Below are 23,034 nucleotides of genomic sequence, written 5' to 3' on the forward strand. Positions count from 1 at the left end.
TAAAAAAAAACAACCCAAAAAAACCACAACTTGATTTCTATTTTAAAAAATCCCAAATCAAACTTAACATCTGACAAGGTTTTGACCTTTAGTATTTTCAGATATTTGATTGAACGACAGTCCTTTAGAAAGATACATTCATTAAAAGGTTTTTTTTTTTGTTTTTTTGTTGTTGTTTGTTTTTTTTTTTTTTTTTTTTTTTTTTTTTAAATCAAGGGAGCTGCATGGTGCTCACGGCATTGGCCGGGGGTTTGACAGAGGCAAGCGGGGTGGTGGAGTGGATCCCGGCAAAGGAGTCTGGTTGAAAACGTATATGTAGCTGCCAGGGCTTCCCCCTTGATTCTTGTCATTGGTCTAAAAACAGGAGGGGCCGGGCTGGAGGTGGCGGACGGTAATGGAGGGAGCCAAGGGACCAAGTTCCGGCCAAAGGGTCAGCGCCATGCAGCTATTCTGGTTACACAGTTGTCACTGGCCACCAGGAAATGCAGCCACGACAGGTTCTAGCAGCGAAGCTGTGAGCTGGCTCTGTCACTGAGAACTGACCAGGTTTGCAGCTGTTACTCCCTTCGGGATGCCCCTTAGGGGATTCTTGGGAATGACCCACCACAGTTCCTCAGTCTGCACTTTTGTGCGGAGATTCCCTTGGTCACTTTCAAAAGAAACTCGGAGGTGTTTTGTAGATAGCTATGCCATTTTTTTTTTTTTTTTTTTTTTTTGCCTTCTTTCCCTCTTGTAGGGAAACCTTAGCTTATTCCCCAAGTTGCTGGCAGGTACGCTGAATTTTGGCAATGGACTCAAGGCTGAGCTCTAAGAGGAATTCCTCATTTCCGTGGTTGACAGGGAGTGGAAAGGCAAGGCAAACCATCTGCAGCTGGCAGGAGAAGGAGAGCTGGGGGTTCCTCCCCTGGCCTCAGGGTTTGGGACTGGTAGAAAGAGCTGAGGAGGGGCTCACAGTACAGCACGGCCTAGCAGGGCAGTAACTAGGTCTATTTAGCTGAGTTTCCCCCACCCCCGACTGGCCTTTGGGTCTTTCTCAAGATGAATTCGTGACCCATCAGTGCATTAATCATTTCAGTAACAAATGCAGCTTAAGGTATTTTTCTTTAAAAAAAAATAGGAATAAAAGGATTTACAAAAAAACCTCACACAGTGCAATAATAAAGGAAACCAGACACTAGTGGAACCCCTTGGGCCACTGTATCTTGTCACGGGCAAAAGGAGGAAGGGAGGTGAGGTCTGGGTAGAGTGCTTTTCCCCAGTCCCCTGCTGGCGCTTCTCCACGATGACAGGGAGTCTCTGCCTTCCTGGCCACAGTGCTGGGCTCCTTGCATGACAGTGAAAACAGTGACCATGTTCCAGCAGAGCCACCAAAGTTCTTAATTAAGGTCACGGAAGAACAGGGAGCCCAGGATGGAAGGCACAGCAGAGCCACGAGTCCCGGGGCAGAGAGCGCTGGGCTGAGTCGTATTGCTTCGCTAGACTTCCTTCCGTAGAAACGGGCTTCTCGAGGCGAGAAAAGGTGCCTCGCCCTCCACTGGACTACACTGCTCTGAAACCTTGCAGCTGACAGAGGCAGAGGAGAATCTGTTTTATCGTGAGTGGTCAGACTGTGCTTCAGTTTCAACGGGCTGCCCCAAAAGAGGGCCCAGGGGGATCCGGGGTGGGGGGGGGTGGTCTTTGCAGGCATGAGGACTTGGTGGGCAGAGGGAGAGGGAACGAGGTGACCTATGAGGCAGATGGTGATGGAAAATGTCAGGTTGCCGTTCCGCTTGGTTGCTAGCTCTGAAGGAGGAAAGACGAGGGAAGTGTAGGTTCCCACCTCTCAGCACTGAGCTGCTCCAGAAAGGAGAGAGACAGGGCAGGAAAGAGGAGAGGAAACTGCTGTGTCGAGATCCTACCGCAGCCTTTTCAGGAGCTTCGATTTGGGAAGGAGGGGAGTGGCCCGATGGAGTTGGGGGGACCTTCCTTTGCCATTTATTGTCAAAGAGCAAACCCAGGAAACGTTTATGTCAACAGGGCACAAACAAGCTACACATTAAACAACAAAAAGTACACCTTCCAGGGGGAAGTTGGGCAGGAAAAACCAGACTTTGCGTGTTCAGCTGAATATTTTCTCTAACTTCATCCTATGAAAATAAAAAATTATTAAAAACCGATCTTCTTTTAAATTAGGACAATACCGCGGTTTAAAAAATAGCCTTGTCATAAGTGCTTCTCCCTATGAAGTGCTTCTCATAGAAAAATATACAAAATATATTTACATTTATAAAACCTTAAATAGTAAACTGTAAACAGAACAGAGTAAAATCCAATGACTTAATTTAACAGGTTCAGGACACTGTCTTGGGGAAAGGAAGAGAAGAAACATTTGATGCTGTTTTGACCACATCCTAGGGAGTAATCAGGGCAGTAGTGTCATTTCATTTACTTTATCCATAGATTTTGTGCAGGTGGCAGAGTTCCCTCGGTACAAGGTGGTCTAGTCCCCAAGTTTTGGGCCTTGAAATCTGATTAGTGTTCTGCCTTCAACTGGACACTGACCATTTAAAAATTAAGTCTTCCTATGTCTTAACAAGGGGAAAATAAAGTTATCACGTCCTAGGAATGGGGCCCAGGGGTTACCCTGGTTGTGATACTCTGGTTGTTGCATGATTCAACTATTTAAATAATCTTCCTCTTCTAAAAAATCATGCTACATATATTTCTTTAAAACTCTCAGTGGAGTTTTATGAAAACGTCTCCAAATTCTGTCTGGTTATGGCCAATGGCTCCTGTCCACTTCCCCACTGGGAGTGCTTACAGGCTCAGGGAACATTTTGTAGGCACATCCTATGCCCAACAGGGAGTGTCCTCGAGCAGGGAGTCACTCTCCCCTACCACCCAGAGAGCACGGGAAAGCAGTGGGATGCAGAACGGGGGACGAGAAAAGTGGAGTGAAGAGAAGGAATGAGAGGGAAGCCGCTCCTATTGTCTAGAAAGGTGACTGTCTGAGATAAGGCTCATGGGGTTAACACTCCCACTTACAGCCCACAGGCTCAACGTCTGGTAATGAACTGGCACAACCCCAAGACAGCCTTTGACACCAAAGGTGCTAAGAAATCCTGTCTCCCAACCAGAAGGGAACTCTCAAGTGGGAGCATCGTAGGGAAAACCACCAGACCGTCTTTGTTCAACACACGGCTACAGGCTGGGCCCGGCTGGCAACCAACCCCGCCCGCACCGGGGCTGTGCCTGACCCCTTGCTTACAGTGCTCTGGAAAGGCCAAGGCAAGGATGGCAACTTCTCTCTGAGGAGGTGCTCAGGCCCGATCTCCCAACATAACTAACCCTCTATAGGCTCCTTCTAGGCAAGTCTGCTAGGGACCCGTTTCCCGCTTTTTAACGGCACACAGAGGGGCCCCAGCAGAAAGCCGATTGCGGATCTTTTCTTCAAGACCTCATCTCTCTCCAGGACTATGATCACATGTATAATGTGAATATGGGACCTAAGGGAGCCCAGCCATCACGGAGGCCCCTCAACTGTGCCCACTCAATCCTGGAACTCCTGGCTGCTGGCAAAGGCCTTCGGCACTGTTTTGGAGGCCCTGGGTCCTAGTGCTCCAACAGTGGGGAGAAGAGCAGCTTTAGTTTAGGAACTTCCGGCATTTCTTGGCACCACAGTTGCAGGGTAGCTTGTTGCTGGCATCCTCAATGGGGAACTTATAGTCGTAAGTGAGTTCCTCCCCTCGGTAGATTTTGCGCATGGCAAAGATGACAATGTGCTTCTGCCCGTCGATGTTAATAACCCGAGAGTAGCAGTTAGGCTCACATGAGTGATTGATGAAGCGGGCAGCGTTTCCGTGCATGGTGGCATCTACCACCTCGGAGTCATCGATCCGGAACATGTAGCAGCCGATGCCCTACAGGAAGGAGAGCGGAGAAGAACCTTTTATTACAGCGCAGGCTTGACAACATTTCCCAACCTTTTTCTGATGTGACCTTAGCCACTGATGAACAGGTTCTTCTGGTAAAATTTCTGGATTTCTCCCATCTTTCAGGATGCTTCCATGACAAATTCCTAGATTACAGGCACTAGACTAGAGGTTTCTTAGTGTCTCCACAGGCAAGAGAACTGTGTGCTTGTGATCCTGGGATCCATTCAGACAAACCTTCAAAGAGTACCTTTGTGTGCTAATCCCGAGAGTGGACTGGGCCAACTACAAATTCAGTGATGTTAAAATGTAAAAAAAAAAAAAAGTCTAATTAGAATATACTAATTCTTCTGCAATCTAGGGATCATCTTTTTTTTTTTTTTAGGGATCATCTTTATAGTTGATGGCCCCTTTCTATAACAAAAGAACTGGGGAATGAAAGTGTGGAGCTCACCTTGCTGTCATAGTACTTCTCTCGCTTGTCAGTCTGTATGGAACGGATGACATTACCAGCGTACTCAATCACCATCTCACCTGCATCGATGTTTCTCTTACAAAAAAGACCCCGGCCATGGATGGGAGACCTAGGACATAAAGATGGAAAAGACAGCTGCGGATTTTGCAAATAAGGTTAAATGTGTGAATACATGAATAAATGAATAAAATCTCCTGGCCTATTAGTTCCCCAGGAGAGACAGAGACTTGGAAAGAATCTGGACCCACCTGATTTGAGGGTATTAATCGCTCTAACAAACAGCCAAGGATTAAAGATTTCTCCGTTCCAAAGCCCACCAGAAGCAGCAATACTTTAAAGCTTACTGTGTTAAGTTCCTCGTTCAACACAAGGAGTTGCAGGGTCCCAGGACATCAGGTTAAATTAGAAATATCGATAAAAACCTCACTTACTGAATGAAGGAGGTCACTCCAGCATTTGATCCACTTTGATTTTGGAAAACTTCATTAGTTTTCTATAATTCTTTCTACAATTTTAGCCATACCTGTAGACACCAACTGCCTCCTTAGAAGTCTTTTTTAAGTGCCGGAAACGCATGGGCATTGGCAGATCCATACTAGTTGCCCTCCTAAAGAGAGACGGTTCGTTATTAATGAATTCTCTTCAGGAAATCATCAGTTTTGAGTCTTGGATCAAAGGTTCCTAGAACGTATGACTACACTATTCTGTGTGTTCAATCCCAAGCATAACAAATGCCTTATAAAATTAGGCCTAAAATATAGTATGTTATATATGAAGTCTGTGGTGGTACATGCAAAGCTGACAGAGTACACTACAGTTAAAGAAAATAAAATATACATCTTACAGTTATTTGAATTTCTCCTCTAAAACACATTCCTCTCTCTTTGCCAGCCAGCTACTGTTACTTCAACACAAACTCTATTTCAGTCTTCTTAAATGTTATCTGGGAAATTGTGATCTAAGCAAAACTGCAACAGAGGGAAGCAAAGAGTATTTCTTTCATTTTATTTTTAAATTTTTTATTTAAGTATAGTTGATTTACAATGTTGTGTTAGTTTCTGGTGTATAGCAAAGTGATTCAGTTATACGTATATTCTTTGCGGAGCACAGGCTCCGGACGCGCAGGCCCAGTGGCCATGGCTCACGGGCCCAGCCACTCCATGGCATGTGGGATCTTCCCGGACCGGGGCACGAACCCGTGTCCCCTGCTTCGGCAGGTGGACTCTCAACCACTGCGCCACCAGGGATAGCCCTATACGTATATTGTTTTTCACATTCTTTTCCTTTATGGTTTATTACAGGATATTGAATATGGTTCCCTGTGCTATACAGTAGCACCTTGTTGTTTACCTATTTTATATACAGTAGTTTGTACCTGCTAATCCCAAACTCCTAATTTATCCCTATCACCTTTCCCCTTCGGTAACCAAAGTTTGTTTTCTGTGTCTGTTTCTGTTTTGTAAACAAGTTCATCTGTAGCATATTTTTGATTCCACATATAAGTGATATGATATGGTATTTGTCTTTCTCTGACTCACTTCATTAGTAGGATAATCTCTAGGTCCTTCCATGTTGCCGCAAATGGCATTTCACTCGTAGAGAGCGTTTCTTAGGACCGCTCTCCACTCCAGACTTACCGAGCTGACTTCAGCTGCACCTCCTCCTCTTCCTCATCATTGGGGTTGTATTCAGGAGGCTGCCGGTGCTTAGAAGCCAGGAAGTTAAACATGTCAAATGCTGACTTCCTGGAGCCAAAAGATGAAAATATACTTAGAGAAATACTTTAATAGAACCAGTGAAGGACAGTGTTAACACTGGAAATCTCAAAGGTTAAGTGGGAAAATAATTATATCGTTAGATCATAAAATCAAGACCTCAAACTGCTTATGGAAAGGAAGAGAACTTGCCTCAGGTGGACTTCTGCCCTGGCCGAGCCATGAGGGTTCAGTGGAGGTTCATTGGCCTCCTCTGGTTTGTGGAAACGGAATTTGTAATTCCTACAGTGCTTGGCACCAGAGAGTTGCTCAATCAGGAACACAACTGCATCGTGGAGAATCCCCAGCATCCTCAAACCGTTCACACCTGCAGGATCAAAGGCACCAGGGTAGTGAGGAGCCCAGCCAATAGGAAGCCACATACAACCACAGAAATGCCTAAGCCAGGGAATCACTCTGCCAGAGGCTGCTCAGGGGTGAATTACACTAAAGACAAGCTAGAAATTAACCTTAGATAGCCGCTAAAATGATGCGCATACAGATCCATCAATATGGAAAACACTCATGATAGATTAAGTGAAAAAAGCATGCCACCAATCTATGGACTATTTTCTATGTTCTCTACGTACACAGAAATGCTATATGTGTTATTTCATTTCATGGCATAATGACCACAACAGGCAGGAAGCGCCAGCTTCATCTCAAGGTAAGTAAACCTAGGCTCACACCCAAGGTCACACATAGCTACTGTGACAGGATTTGAACCTTGGTCTGTATAACTCTAACTATGATCCCATTTTTGTTTACAGGTAATGGAGTAATAAGCTCACACACACACAGGCACCTCACTAAAATTTATAAGGAATGTTAGTGAACCCCAAACACAGAACTCTCTTCCGTGCTGTTACAGTGAGCTTATGGAGAAATACACTCAATAGCCACTTTGTTTTACTCACTTAGTCTTATTCCATTAATGAGCATTTCTTATTATTTAAAAAAAGACATTTACGTAAGTCTGCTGGCATAGATGGTGAAAGGCTTTCTAAAACGATTGGCTTCAGGACTTCCCTGGTGGTGCAGTGGTTAAGACTCTTGTGTTCCCAACGCAGGGCACCCAGGTTCAATCCCTGGTCAGGAAACTAGATTCAACATGCATGCCACAACTGAAAGTTTGCATGCCACAACTAAGGAGCCCGCCTGCCGCAACTAAGGAGCCCACGTGCTGTGACTAAGACCCGGCGCAACCAAATAAATAAATAAATATTTTAAAAAATAATAATAAAAAAATTAAATGATTGGCTTCTTTCCTTAAAGGATGGGACATAGTAGTAATTGCCACACCTCTTTTTAACACTAGCAAATAGCTAGTTAAATAAATAGTATATCACTTACAATTATTGTTTTTGGTATTAATAGATACCAAAATAATAATGGCATCTATTGTGGACAAGATACTATTTCATAGGCATAACTGTGTTAGGATCACACATGCAATTCCAACAGACCCACAGTTTGTGTTATAAAGCATATTTATAGAGATGTAACCCCAGTGTAACCTGGAGCCATACGCTATGGCTGGAAGGATATCCGTGTTTAAATGTTAACAATTACTTCTAGGAGGTGGGACCCCGTCCACCAATTTGTTATTGTGGTGATTAGCTTCTCCAAATTTTAGAATTCTACATCTTGTATAATTTTTTAAAAGAGGGGAAAGTTATTATCAGGTGCCTAATTTCCACTTCACTTACAAGAATCTCTAAGGGATATAATTTGGTTTTAGTGGCAAGCAGAAAGTTAAGTCTCCAGATAAGCAACATTCTTATGATCACAATCGTTGTTCCGATTAGAACTCAACCTATAAAAGTATAAAACACAAGTCGACAATATAAGAGATTGAAGTCATATAAGACAACGGCAAACATTTTTTTTTTTTCTATACAACACTGATTTTCCCTAAGAATTCCTTCCTAGGAGTTTTAGATTGCTGTGGATTCCTAGGTAGAAAAAGCCATTAAAAAACATACTTAAGTGTATTTTCACAAAATTCATTTTAATGTTTAGGCTGAGTGTTCAACCTTCACTGGAGGGCTTACAATGAGATTGGACACTGTGTCAATAATGGGAAAAGAAAGATGAGTTACACATGGCCCCTGTTCTCAAGGAGCCCTTGGCAGAGTGAGGCAGATATGAACACAGACCTTGCAATGTGAAAGCAACCAGATAAAGGTGTAGTATAAAGTACTACAACAGGGAACAATCTATTCTCGTGTGGGCCATTCACTTGTTCACCCAACAAATATTTACTGAGCACCTACTATATCTCCCGCATTCTTTCCATCTCTCCACTGTGCTGGACAGAATCTTGGGAAAACAAAGGTGAACAAGACAGGAAGGTACCCGAGACAGAAAGGTCTCAGATTTTTTTTTTTTAAATAAATTTATGTATTTATTTTTGGCTGAGTTGGGTCTTTGTTGCTGTGCGCGGGCTTTCTCTAGTTGCAGTGAGCGGGGGCTACTCTTCGTTGCGGTGCACGGGTTTCTCATTGCGGTGGCTTCTCTTGTTGCGGAGCATGGGCTCTAGGCACATGGGCTTCAGTACCTGTGGCTCGTGGGCTCTAGTGCACAGGCTAAGTAGTTGTGGCATGTGGGCTCAGTAGTTGTGGCTCACGGGCTCTAGAGCGCAGGCTCAGCAGTTGTGGTGCATGGGTTTAGTTGTTCTGCGGCATGTGGGATCTTCCTGGACCAGGGCTCAAACCCATGTTCCCTGCGTTGGCAGGCGGATTCTTAACCACTGCGCCACCAGGGAAGCCCAGGTCTCAGCTTTAATGTCACAGAACCCTTGGACCCTTACCTAATACCATACATAAAAATTAACTCAAAATGAGTCAAGGACCTAAACGTAAGACCTAAAACTATAAAACTCTTAGAAGAAAACACAGGACAAAATCTTCATGACACTGAATTTAGCAATGATTTCTCAGATATGACATCAAAGGCACAGGTAACAAAAGGAAAAACAGACAAATTGGACTTCATGATGATTAAAAAATTTTGTGCATCGATACTATTTTAAAAAGCTAGTATTCAGTGATTTCTCTGAATTCTATCTCAAATCCCTTCAGTCAGGATAATGATCTTAATTTGGCGTATTAGGGTACTTAAATAAATCGTGTCAGGTTCATTACTTTATTTTTATTTTTTAATTTTTGGCTGCACCACACGGCTTGTGGGATCTTAGTTCCCCGATGAAGGACTGAACCTGGGCCCTCGGCAGTAAGAACAGAGTCCTAACCACTGGACTGCCAGGGAATTCCCAGGTTCGTTATTTTAATTAATCCTCACAACAAATTTTGAAGGTTGCATTAATATTCCCACTTAAGGAGATTAAGCCTTGAAGAAGTACACCTGAAATAATACTGATAGCAAAAGGGCAGAAATAGGACTTGAACTCAGTTTCTGTCTCCAGAGTTCATGGTTTCTAACCACCATTCCATGGGGCAGCAAAAGACATGGATAAATGAAAGCAATCTTTGTGCCGTTGGCAAAAAGGGCTGAGCTACTCAATTTGAGACTGAGAACACTGAGCTTGGGATGCCGGTTTCCTCCAGGAGCAGAATCTTACACATATTATCAGTAATCATTTCAGAGTGACTCCTGGGAGAGGTCATGTACAAATTTAATTATAGTTCACCCAATGACTGCCACCGTTGGACAGAGCAGGACCTATGAACCATATTTTCCTGCCCCCAAAGTATCTCCCTCACCAATCTAAAAAAAACAAAAAGCAAAAAAGACACTATCCAGAGTAAAAATGGAGGCAGCCCACAGAATAGCAGCAAATATTTGCAAATCATGTATCTGATAAGGAATTAATATCCAGAATACATAGAACTTATAAAACTCAACAACAAAAAAACAACCTACCTGATGAAAATATAGACAAAGGACTTTGAATAAACATTTCTCTAAAGAAGATATATAATGGCCAATAAGCACATGAAAAGATGCTCAACATCTCAAGTCATTAGGGATATGTACAGAAAACAATAAGTACTGGTGAGGATACGGAGAAATCGGAATTCTTGTGTACCATTCGTAGGAACGTAAAATGGTACAGCCACTGGAGAAAACAGTATGGTGGTTTCTCAAAAAATTAAAAATAGCATCACCATATGATCCAGCAATTTCACTTCTGGGTATATACCCAAAAGAATTGAAAGCAAAGTCTTAAAGAGATCTCTGTACACCCATGTTCACAGCAGAATTATTAAAAAAAAAAAAAAACACAAAAATTTGGAAGCAATCCAAGTGCCCACAGATGGATCAACTGATAAAGTAAACGTGATACATACATACAATGGAATATTATTCAGCCTGAAAAAGGAAGTAAGTTCTGCAACATGCTACAGCAAGGATGCACCTTGAGGACATTATGCTGAGTGTACTAAGCCAGTCACAAGAGGACAAACACTGTATGATTCCACTTATATGAGGTACTTAAAACAGTTAAAAATCACAAAGACAGAAAGAATAATGGTGGTTACCAGAAGCTGGGGGAAGAGGAGAATGGGGAGTCATTGTTTAATGGATACAGAGTTTCAGTTTTACAAGATGAAAAATTATGGGGATGGATGGTGGTGATGGCTGCACAACAAGGTGGATGTATTTAACACCACTGAACTGTATACTTAAAAATAATTAAGATGAGATATGGGGATGTATGTACATGTATAGCTGATTCACTTTGTTATACAGCAGAAACTAACACACCATTGTAAAGCAATTATACTCCAATAAAGATGCGAAAAAAATAAAAGAATAATTAAGACAGTAACTTTTATGTTATGTGTATTTTACCACAATAAAAGATATTCATCTGTAAAAGAAAAAAAAACGAATGAAGTACTGAGACAATGTTACAGTAGAGAGAAATCTTGAAAGCATCATGTTAAATGAAACAAGCCAGTCACAAAAGGCCACGTATTATATGATTCATTTCTGTAGGAAATGTACAGAACAGGTACATCCAGAGAGACAGAGAATAGATTAGTGGCTGCCAGGGGCTAGGGCTGAGGAATGACTGCTAGTGGGTATGGGGCTTCTTTAAGGAATTATGAAAATGTTCTGCAATTACACAGCAGTGATGGTTTACACAACTCTGTGAATACACTAACAGCCATCGATTTGTATGCTTTAAATGGGTAAACTGTGTAGTATAAGGTTTATATCTCAATAAATCTGTGAAAAATGATTTTTTTTTTTAAAAAAAGGTTGATTTTTTTTTTTTTTTTTGGTGAAATCAACCCTGTAGCTTAGACCCACAAGTTACCAGAGGATACTGAGACAGGAGTAAAATGACCGCTGCAGCATTACCTGCAAATGAAAGCTGCTTTAGGCGGGCGTTTGACCGAGCCTCCTGGACTTTGTCTGTCAACGACTTCCAGGCATCTGTGAGGAAATAAGATAATTCAGTCAAACATCTCTTAATACCAATGATGTGAAAAGATCCCCTGCTAGAACAGCTTTTTGTTGTTTTCTTAGTTTAAATCAGTTCAGTGAATAAGAAAGAAGCTGGGAAGGTGCCCCACCCAACTGTGCTCCTTTCTGTTACAAAGGATACAGAAGCGGTGAGGAGGTTCCCACCTTCTGAAAATGACCCCTGCATCCTCAAAGCACTCACTTCCCCTGAGGGTAGTCCAGGTCCCAAACCTGAATGTGTGGTATTAACTCTACTCCCTGTACTGCTAACCAAAACAATACCAGCACTAACGGTTAACCAGGACTGGGGGAAGGAGATCACAACCTCTCAGTTCCTTACAATTAAGGGGTGTAACTAGAAAACCTTTACAATCCCTTCCAGCTCTAACCTAAGAGTCTACGATCTCTTCCTATCTGTTGGATTTTTCCCACACTCCACACTCAGTACATCTTATGCGGAATGTGTACACTCAAACTAGTTATTTTTTTGTTCTCCTCACATATGTTTTTTTTTTTCAGTCACCCAGGCCGGAATCTTCAGAGCCATCTTTGAGTCCTCTCTCTCTACCCTCTATATCCAAGCAGTCATGAATGTGTCTGTTCTTCTCTCCTTTCCTTTCTTCTTCTACTGGAAGTGGGCTTTATTACCTGACATCTCTATTGCAGTAATACTCTCACTAGTGGCCTCTTGCCTTCTAGTGTCTCCAACTCAATCTATCTCATATGCAGCTGCTCACATAAATGGTACTACTGCAGCCCTAGCTGAGCAGAGCCTGTGCTGTTGGGCTGACCTAATTTAATCCACTCACCTTCGATACTTTCCGCACAGATCTGAAAGCCATCGTCACTTGAAATTTCAAAAACAAGTCCTTTTTTGGGCTTTTTCTCAGCAATGCTTTCCTTCCGCTTCTGTTCTTGCTGGAGCCAAAGCATCAGTGGAGAGCTGAAATTACTGTCTTCTTCTTCCGCCGTCTTAGGTTCTGTGAGGGAGAAAATAGATAGGGGCCAAAGTGGATGCCACAGCAAACACTTACTGAGGACTTTATGCACGTTTTATCTCCAAGCCTAACAACATTACACAGCTGGTTTTATTACTCCCATTTACAGATAACAAACCTGAGGTTCAAAGAGGTAGAGCAGCTTGCCTGAGGTTACAGCTAGGAAGTGACCAAAACTAGAATTTTTTTTTTTTTTTTATGTGAAGTTATGCTGTCTCTCTGGTAGTTTCTGGTATGACAATCTGACAGTTTTCCAATAAGTAACTGCCCTCAACAGAGTCAAAGCTAAAAAATAACGATAGTTAACATGTATGAAACACTACATATGAGGCACTCTTCTAGGAACTTCCTGTATTAACTCAGATAAACCTCACAACAATCCAATGAGGTAGGTGAGAAATGATCTAAACTTTAAAGGTGAGAAAACTGAGGCAGAGAGAGGTTAGGCAGCCCATGTTCATAGAGCTAGGAAGTGGTAAAGCTGGGATTTCAACCTATTTGACTGCAGAGTCTGTACTCTCAGCCACCACCCCTCACACTGCCTTCTTACAGAGACGTATCAATCCTCTCCAGGAATCAGCAAAATCAGCAGAATGTGACTGCATCCCAAATCGTATGGCTAAGCATTTTCTCTGCCTGGTCTTCTTCTGGGAATCCCCTCAACGGAAAAGGACAAAGTCTTATATCCAGAGTTCTCTAGTCTCGAAGTGACTAGTTGTTTACTGATGAAATTCATCAGGACAGAAGTGCTATGGAGATGTATCTGGAGCCATAACCTAAATCTGGCTATATTATATAATAAAAATGGTTCTTGGTCTTCACTAGTGACAACTAAAGGATGAAGACAGCTTATTGTGAGCTATTTCAGTCACACTGCTGTTACAGCAAACAGAGCAGAAGAGTATTTTATAGGTTTTAGTTTCGTGTCCTTTGGCCAATCACTTAACATCTTTAGCGCTTTGACTTTTTCTTTTTTTTTTTTTAATCTAGAAAATCAGTAGGTAGAGAAGGTGACTTTTACAGTACTTCTGGCTTGGAAATTCTGATTCTAACCCGTTACCCACCCACATACCTGAATTTTCTTGTTCATCTGCTGGATTCTGTGTTGTCTGAATCTCAGGAAGAACAGCCACTTGCCTACATGAAAAGAAAACCAAATGTGAGATGTAACACCAGCTAGTTCTTCAATTCAAAGATAAAAACTGTCCGCAATCTACCATACAGCTGTATCAGTCATACAACCACTAGACGTGAACCACAGGATGCTGTGTGAACAACCTGTTGAATGAACACACCACCACACTACTGTAAGATACATAACATCAACTATCTTCTGTGAGATTCTCTCCCAAACATTTGACATGAAGTTTCTGCTTTTGGAGTTGTAGACTGTGTCCTTAAAATTCTTCTCATACCCTTAACCGTTAGAAAAAAATAAAAGGACGCTTGTTAGAAGCAGTTCCGGAGTTCCTTAAATGAATTAGCTGGTTTAATTAAAAACAAAAGCTGGGCTTCCCTGGTGGCGCAGTGGTTGAGAATCCGCCTGCTGATGCAGGGGACGCAGGTTCGTGCCCTGGTCCGGGAAGATCCCACATGCTGCGGAGTGGCTGGGCCCGTGAGCCATGGCCGCTGAGCCTGCACGTCTGGAGCCTGTGCTCCCACAACGGCAGAGGCCACAGCAGTGAGAGGCTCGCGTACCGCCAAAAAAAAAAAAAAAAAAAAAAAAAAAAAACCAGCCTGCATGATGAACTAGTAAATCAAACCTATTTTCACCTTTTACAATTAAATAAATCCTGCAAACAATTCAGAGGCAGATCAAGAGGGAACCAGTTAAATAAATTACTGTAGGTCTACACAACAGAACTGGAGGCAGCCATTAAAAAATGAAGTGGCATAGAGATATGTGCACAATACAACAGCTGGAAAAAAAACAAGTATAGAACAGTATGTACGGCATTATTTATTTTATGTAAAAGGTATATACGGGGGCTTCCCTAGTGGCGCAGTGGTTGGGAGTCCGCCTGCCGACGCAGGGGACACGGGTTCGTGCCCCGGTCGGGAGGATCCCACATGCCGCGGCGCGGCTGGGACCTTGAGCCATGGCCGCTGAGCCTGCGCATCCGGAGCCTGTGCTCCGCAGTGGGAGAGGCCACGACAGTGAGAGGCCCGCGTATCGCAAAAAAAAAAAAAAAGGTATATACATATTCAAATGTACACCATGCATATCTGTATGCATAGAAATGTTGGTATGAACGAAAAGAAATTACAAGCAACAATTACCTCTAGGCAATAAATTGGGAACAGGGTAGGCAGGAAGAACGTGGAACCGTTACCCATTACTTAAATAATTCTTTTTTTTTTTTCTCTTTACAAGTATGTATTAATTCCATTAAAAAAACTTTGGCCCAAAAAAAAAAAAAAAAAAAATCAACACAAATCAGGAAGGACTATTTTCCAAATGAGGTGGACAGAACTGAGTGCTTCACCTCAGGGAACTAAGTCTTACACTTACCCTGCAGGCTGCCCACACTCTTTCTGTGGTGACTGCTCCACGTTAGCTATATCCTGCTGCTCAGCCTCTGCTCCTGGAGCCCTGGAACAGAATCATTTGTATCTTTTCAAGAAAAACAACAGTAAATATGTACCCAACAAGGAGGTCAGTCTAAAGAAGACTCTAACAGGATCTGATAAAATTTATGGGCTGAAAAAAGTAACCTGTGGTGATACGGGTTAGACAGTGGTTACCTTGGGGGGTACTGACTAAGAGAGGGCACCAGGAGCCTTCTGGAAGACTAGAAATCTTTTATGTTATGATCTGAATGGCAGCTACATGGATGCATACCTAGGTAAAAATTCACTTTGTGTACTTTATGTATATTTTAATGAAAATGTTTCAGAAAAGGACACCATGAGATCTACAACAGGTGGTTTTGCCCTCCAGACAGGAATAATCATCCCTTAGTATCCTACCTAAGCCTCAGCGAAAAAGAAACAGGCGCAAACAGCAGCACTGTTCTAAGTCAGAGCAAAGAGCAATGAAAGACGTGGTTCTGGGCTTCCCCGGTGGCGCAGTGGTTGAGAGTCCGCCTGCCGATGCGGGGGACACGGGTTCGTGCCCCGGTCCGGGAGGATCCCACATGCCGCGGAGCGGCTGGGCCCGTGAGCCATGGCCGCCGAGCCTGCGCTTCCGGAGCCTATGCTCCGCAAGAGGAGAGGCCACGACAGTGAGAGGACCGCATACCAAAAAAAAAAAAAAAAAAAAAAAAAAAAAAAAAAAAGATGTGGTTCTATCCAAGGGACCAACTGCCAACGGATGGAACTAAATTTTACTCTATAAATCAGCACTGTGAGGGAAAAAAACAAAAAGAAAATCAAATCAAAGCCCAGAAAACCCAAGTAATACAACGTGGGCAGAGGTGTGTCCCTCCCAGAAGACCACTTCAACAGCCTCTAATCCAGAGCATGAAACCCCTCAGACCCAGCAGAGCCAAGGTCTGCATCTCTCACCCTGTGACTGAGGTCAGGGGTGTCGTGTTGGCTTCTTGGTCTGGAATGTGTGCTTCAGAAGAACTGGTCCGCAAGTGGGAAACTTTGTGCTTCTTGCCACTCCCTTTGTCCAAGGGCAGCTGAATCCGTTTGATTTTTGGTTTGGGTTTCATGGGCCCCGGCACTGAGGGACTTGCTGACTGCTGTCCAGAGGACGGAGAGCCCCCAGGAGAGGTGGAGCCGGCTTGCATAGCTGAGGATAAAGCCTTATTCTGCTCCAGCCCCATGCTATTAGGAGCATCTACCGTCTGGGTAAAGTTGGAGCCCTGGGTCCCTGGAGCAGAATCAAGATCCCGCTGGGAAGAGAGAATCCCGGTTTTGCTGGCGAGGAGCTGGTTCACATGCTGGAGCTGATAGTGTTCTTCCGCTTCCCCTGAAGGCGAAGCAGCTGTTATGCCCGCAGTCTGAGTCGAGGGGAGCACACAGATGCTAGATGCTGCCGTCATTGCAGCAGTAGCGGGAGTCTGTGACGTCCCCAGTTGTGGAAACATTCCTGAACTTGGCGGTAAAGCCACAGGCTGGTCTTGAATCCCCAGGCTCTGCTGGCTGGCTTTGATTAAAAGATTGCTTATGGAGCCGATATCCGGGCTACCAAGCAACCTCGGGTTGGTTAACGCGACATGCCCTGGAACGGACGCGCTACTTGTAGGGGCGGTTGTAGTTTGCATGGATACAACGTTCAAGACGGAGGAACCGGAGGCCAAGCCAGACACAGGCCCTGACGTGAGGTGGCCGGTATCCTGGCTCATGGTGGCTGCACCCGCCGCCGGGGCAGCAGCTCCTCCCACGCTCTGCGGTAACAGGGGCGCCTGTTCAAAATACATGATGCCGGACTTAGACCTTTTTATGATGTTGGGGACAGTTCGGTGAGATGAAGTATTAAGTGACCCCAAGTCTAACAGATTGGGATGATTTGGAAGCTGGGAGGGTGTGAAGTTAATCAATGTCATGTTGGAAACCACGTCGGAAGGGGCGATATTTGAAGGGGTACTAGAGGGAGCGAGTTTTTTATTCTTTCGGGTCTGCAGGCGAGATATGGGTCTTTTCTTGAGTCCAGAGGATGGAGTGGCCACTGTGGTACTGAGATCTGTCCTCTGGCTGGCTTCTGAGACCAAAAGCTGGGGATCTGGAGGAGGCTGGACCCCGATAAGCAGGCCTGAAGGTGGACTGTTGATGTTTGGTGGGAAGCTACTCTGAGTAGCTGCAGGGAAGGAATGTAAGTGCTGGTGATGAGGCATGGGGAGCAATCCTTTGCTAGCAGGAGGGAATAAAGCCTGGGAAGTCGGCAGGCTTGGACTGAGTCCTGTGGTTAAGGTGAGACCACTTCCCATGGGCCCCAATACTGACGTGCTTGTCTCCATCACACTGGGTGCAGAACTAACAGAAGAGGTCAGCTGGATTTTTTGGGTCACTCCGTTCGGAAGAGTCTGGAGAACGTAAAGTGGCTGCATGTTCTGGTTAACGACAATGAGTTTCTCGGTGGCTGGTTTCAGGTGGGGCGGAGTGGTCTGGACAGCGGCATTAGAAATCTGAGACGGGCCAGGGCTATCGGTAGAGTTGGGCACGTATTTCTGGTTCTGGATAGGAACGGTAGGGGAAACAGGTACCTGAAGGCCAGGGGTGCTACTATTTCTAGTTAAATCCTGATTGTTGCCATGACCTTGCTCCACCGAACCACAAGGAGGGCTGGAGATGTGGTCTGCATCCATGTGACCTTGGATAAAGTGGTCAGGAGTCATGTGGCCTTCAGGGCTGGGATCTACTCCTGGACTCAGCAGGGAGGAGTCACCTTCAGAGGAGGCCACAGATTTTTCTGGGATGGTTCCTCTCTTCTCTCCTGAGTCTGAGATTACAGCTAGCCTACTGGGGTTCTGGCTTGGGACAGTGGGACTCCGGGTGGTCAGGACAGAGAGGTCTGATGGCAGCTCTAGTGGCAACTCGAACTGCTCCTCTGCTGAGATGGAGGAAGAGACACTGCTGTCCACGGCTTCCGTCGTCGGCAACTGCTGAGAAAACACTTCGAAAAGACCCATGTCTTTTTCACGATTACTATCAAGACCCAAACCTTCACCAAGATTCAGGAGTTCCGACGAAGAGGACTCTGGGCTCTCACCCAAAGCCTGCATGGACGGAGTATTCTTCAGTACAAAGTCCATAATGTCCGAGGGCAGGATGTTCCCACAGTCGTCACTGTTGTTGTTGTCTGAATCCGATTTCAGGAGCTCAGTATTATAGGTGTCCAGTAAGTTTTTGTCTGAGGGGGTGCTTGTGTGGACCCTGCGGCCTGACTCCAATGAGCTGAGCTGAGCTTCCAAGGAATCCTGTCCCTGTGCTTTCGCTCTGCTCACAGCGTGGCAGTTCTCCATCTTTGGCTCATTTTTGTGGCCCACAGAGCTCTTAATGACGTGCTCTTTCTCACCAGTGTCTTCAGGCCGATCCATCTTCAAGTTCTCTGTTCCGTTTTCTTTACTGTTTCTTTTTGGGATCTGGCTGCCTTTCCTCGTTGTGGCTGTGACGCTAGTATCACTCTCTGTCCCATCGTCAACACCATCCAACTGTGAGATTTTTGGGAGATCACATTGCTCCTCCTCCCGAAATAAATTATGGGGTGTCAGCCGTTCCTCTCCCCCTGAAGAAATCACTGTCCTAGTGAAATTGTAATAGTATAAATCGTCTTCGTCGGAAGTGCTCAAGTCATCGGCCCCGTCCACCTGTCCTTCGGCGGATCTCTTGCCTCGCTTCTTCCCAGTTGAGCTGCTGTAAAACGGAATGTCTTCTTCGCCATAGGACCTTACTCCATAGAGTGGGGTGAGCCCAAAGAACATGTTAGAACGTGCCCGGGCACTGCGACGGGGATATCTCCTCTTGAAAGAGCCATCCTCCTGAGGTTTGGGGCCATCTGGAAGCATCAGGTTTCTGTCCTGTACTGGAAGATTCTGATAGTTATTACTTTGAGAATCCTGGGATGAGGTATTATTCGGGCTTGCTTGGGCGACTGGACCATCCCCTGGACCTTCGGAAGTGGAAACTGGTTCTGTTGGAGATGCTGACTCTATCTGCAAAGGGGAAAGAGGACTACTTTCTTTTAGGGTATTCTTGGACTGACTCTCACCCTCCATTTTTAGAGGTGTCAGTGTTACTTTGACTGTGCGTTTCCGGGGTGTCTGTAATTCCTTGGCAGACCCTTCTACTTGCATGGATGGAGCTTTGGGGACTCCTGGAATAGAATGGACTTTGTCCCCAATCTTATCAGAGGAAACATTATTACATGGTCGTTGCCCCATGAACTCAGGAGGCAAAACTTCATCAACAAACTCTGGCTTTAGGTTTCCTTCCTCACCAGTTGCCACCTGACCAGGTTCCAAAAAAGATTTACTGGAATGCTTTTCTTTGAACATTTCTTTACAAGATTTTTTCCCTTTCTGTCTCCTGTCTCTGGAGCTGGATCCCACATGTTCGTTGATGATGGACGATCTGTTGCTCACTCCAGATAGCTTCAAGGTTTTGACTTCAGTATCTTCATCGGGAGGGGAGTTTGCTGACTGGTTGGAATCTGTCTGTTGGTCTCGATCGTTCCTCTGCCCTCTCAAATGGAGTGGCGGGAACGGGAGGGCCTCTTTAGAAGAAAATGGCACTGAAGACAGTTCAGCAAAAGTGCCCGTTTTACTAACATTTAATTCTCCAGCTGTTGCATTATGAACCTGTGGGGCCAGTTTCGGAAGGCCAGGGTAAGCCACATTATGTGCCGATCCCTCTGAGTTCTTGGAACTCGGCATTTTGGTCTTCTCTCCCTTCGAAGAGGAGCTCTTGGATGTTGAGTCTGAAGCACTGGAATGCTTCATTTCTGAAGATGAAGAGCCATCGAAGTGACTGGTTTTAGTGCCCATAGTAACTACCGTCCTTTGCAGATGTGAAGAGGTGGGAGTGTTCTGCCCTAAATTAGTGTTAGAATTCAGTGGCCCTAAGACATGATCAACCGCTTTGGCACTTGACTCGAGATCTGCAGCGGTCCCTACGGTGGCGGCTGAGGAAACACTGTTCCTGGAGTAAGCGCTCCCAGTTCTCATTGGAGACATTATCCGGAGTTTAGACCGCTGGGGTGACAGGGAAGAAGTACTGTGACGCCTGGAGCCAATGCTTCGAAGTCCAGAGGAGAGTAAAGGGTCACCCACTGTGACTATCTCATGAGTGGTTGGGGTAGGGCTTCCTAAACGAGAGAGAAAGTAATAAAGCCCATTACAGATCGGACACATGTGCTATACCACTGGTTTCAATGACTTGGCTAGGTATGTTTACAGCTAACGGAAAATCAACATTTTCCATTGGCAGAAGTCACCAGGATAAAGGTGCCTGACAGCATTACAAACTAATCTTTGAGCTGACCTCCTTGGGTCGGGTAGGTCAGTGAAGTCCTTTACCTGCAGAAGGCAGTGGCCGACAGCCAGGGGATCTCTGTGTTGGAGAATAGCTGGGTGTTCGAATCCTAGGGACCTTTGAGATGACGTGATAGAAACAGGAACCAGAGGTTTGTGAATGAGGAGGTCGATCTGGTGATGGAGGACTTACAATTTCAGCTGTGTTTTGACTTTCTTTAGGTGAAATTTCTGTGGCAGGAAATAAAACCTCTTACTAAAAAAGTTTAATTAAGATATCAAACAAATGAACCAAGAAAAAGCCAGCTGTCAGGTAAGTACCAAAACAGAAGCAAATGTGACCTCCCAAAGCAATGCCTTTTTCCCACCCGTCAATCACAATATTCCCCCAAATCTAATTCAAGTCCCACCTTGATTAAAGACTAACCTGCAAAAGATGTTGGACTGTGAGCAATGGTCCTGTTTTCATCATGTTCAACAGTGCTGTTGATATCTGGCTCTACAACCGGAGGACGGCATTCCACTATCTTGCACGTGTACACGCAGCGTTTGCGAGCATCCGTGGTGCTCCAGTACACCCGAGAACACCTGCACGCAGATGGTAACGATCACCGTGAGTGCGAGGACAGAAGCAGAGACTGACATTTGTCAAAACCTCTTCTCAGCCTAGGTTCCCTGGCCTCCTTGCTTTACAAAATTTAGCTTTATTTCATGGATTCTTATTAGAGGGTCTCCTGGTTAGGGTCCTCCAAGTTTTTTGAAGTCCTTGGTTTTTCCTGGCCTCTCAGAAAACAGCATCAAATTCTTTTTTATTGTGTTGTAAGCAGGGGACAAAATTAGTAAAACAGCCTAAAATGCAAAGAAAAAAAAAAAGAACTATTGATACTACAAGAAATAGTTATTGGCCTTCAGGAAGGGATAACTGCCCCACCATGTGTACAAAGTGAGGAAAGAACAAACCTGGCATGTTTCCTTTGGGAGAAAAGCCCCCCGAGACAAGAGAAATGGAACTGCTTCAAATCTGCTGGATGCTGATGGAGCCTAGCTCTTTAAGAGCTGCCAGCTAAATGTGGAGTAGAGACTGTGTTTTCACAATTGAAATGCAGAATAAATCAGAGTATATAGAACAAAAGGGAGACTCCAAAGGGGAAGAGAGAGGAAGCGAATTTTAAATTTATATCGTCAGTTTGCTAGAAGTTTAAACAATTTGCTTCATGTGGGAAAGATTACAAATTCTTACTGGACTATTTGATTGTTATCATAGGGGTTATTTTTAGAAGGACCTATAAAATGTAAAATGAGGACAGAGGCATGAGGTGTTTGATCCCTGACAACAAACTGGACTTCTGAACTGAAGTGAACAGAATTTAGTGGAATCTTAAAGGGACTGGCCTGGTGTTCTACCTAGGTTTTATTTGGAAATGATTCTGAAATTATGTCAACAATACTTTCCTCCTACAACTGGATCTAGCTGACATAAAATGATACTTTAGTCCCAATCTACGAGAAGTTGCAAAAAAAAAAAAAAAAAAAAGGAATTAGTTAAAAGTCGCTAACAAGTATGGCTCTACCTTTAATGACCTACTCACTGCTTCAGGGTGCTCAGGGGGTGGGGCTGCTGTCTTCTCTCTACAGAGCTACTTACTGATATCCAATAGGAAAGAGCTTATCCTCACAGTCAGAGAGATCGTTCAGAATCCCTAAGCAGTCAATTGTCATGGAGCCTGAGTAAGAAAAGAAGAACCGATCAGAGGCAATCATGAGAAGGCCCACTTTCTAACTGAACACTAGGAAGTACCCCAATGCCACAGCCAGCCTTCCCCGACAACCAAGGCCCAGGTCATACCAATCATCATGTGGATATTTTCTGGTTCTAAGCCGTTGAGAAACTTCCTTCTCAAGCTGATTCCTTCAAAGTCCACAAACACTCTTCTAAAAACTTCAAATCCATTCTCAGGAACCACCTTAAATGAAAAGCCAGGGGAGCTATTAGGCTATCCCTTTTACACACCATACTCACGACACTGACTCAGAGGGAAAGTGCAGAGCATATCTCAAAATCACCCTTCTGTTTCACTAGCAGTGCCTCTGTTATTCCTCCTAAGAGGAGGTGATTCTAGGAATACCTAGAATCACCTACTAGGAACACCTAGGAGGATGGTGAAATACAGTTTACCATCTTGCTATTTTCAGCCTCTTTTCCTAGAGAATTCAAAAAGCAGCTAAAGCTGTCTCACCTCGCCTTTGATCAAATCCCGATGTCGTTGGCAATATACTTTTTTATCATCCAGAAACACACAGTTCTTGGCTCGGGAACACATGAAATGATAGTTGCTGGTGCAGGATGTGAGGCAGCAACCCACAGTGGCTCCTGGCTTTTGGCAGAATTCACATCTCTAACAACCCAGAAAGAACAGAGTCCAAGTCAGACTTTCAGAAGTTTTAGCCATTTTCCATCTCCCCTAGAGAGTCACCCCATTCCGGGTTTCCCACAATTCATTTCGCTATTGCTAATCTGCTGAATTACAGAGAAGTGAT

The 23,034-nt window shown here is 44.4% G+C and overlaps 1 protein-coding gene across 3 annotated transcripts in view; it reads right to left on the minus strand.

The window, feature by feature from the left end:
- Positions 1 to 3,623: 3,623 nt before the first annotated feature.
- Positions 3,624 to 23,034, minus strand: part of KMT2A (lysine methyltransferase 2A) — a 71,177-nt gene continuing 51,766 nt past the window's right edge. For all 3 annotated transcript variants that reach the window (XM_065882948.1, XM_065882947.1, XM_065882946.1), the window contains 15 exons: positions 22,734 to 22,892; positions 22,343 to 22,460; positions 22,142 to 22,220; positions 20,924 to 21,084; positions 20,542 to 20,727; positions 16,085 to 20,330; positions 15,090 to 15,170; positions 13,650 to 13,714; positions 12,389 to 12,559; positions 11,475 to 11,549; positions 6,290 to 6,468; positions 6,024 to 6,127; positions 4,910 to 4,993; positions 4,366 to 4,495; positions 3,624 to 3,899 (listed from right to left, as the gene is read on the minus strand). In XM_065882948.1, the coding sequence (XP_065739020.1) occupies positions 3,624 to 3,899; positions 4,366 to 4,495; positions 4,910 to 4,993; positions 6,024 to 6,127; positions 6,290 to 6,468; positions 11,475 to 11,549; positions 12,389 to 12,559; positions 13,650 to 13,714; positions 15,090 to 15,170; positions 16,085 to 20,330; positions 20,542 to 20,727; positions 20,924 to 21,084; positions 22,142 to 22,220; positions 22,343 to 22,460; positions 22,734 to 22,892 (6,114 nt within the window). The remainder of the gene's footprint in view (positions 3,900 to 4,365; positions 4,496 to 4,909; positions 4,994 to 6,023; positions 6,128 to 6,289; positions 6,469 to 11,474; positions 11,550 to 12,388; positions 12,560 to 13,649; positions 13,715 to 15,089; positions 15,171 to 16,084; positions 20,331 to 20,541; positions 20,728 to 20,923; positions 21,085 to 22,141; positions 22,221 to 22,342; positions 22,461 to 22,733; positions 22,893 to 23,034) is intronic.

The sequence above is a fragment of the Phocoena phocoena genome, chromosome 8 (assembly GCF_963924675.1).
Source record: "Phocoena phocoena chromosome 8, mPhoPho1.1, whole genome shotgun sequence".
NCBI classification, from domain to species: domain Eukaryota; kingdom Metazoa; phylum Chordata; class Mammalia; order Artiodactyla; family Phocoenidae; genus Phocoena; species Phocoena phocoena.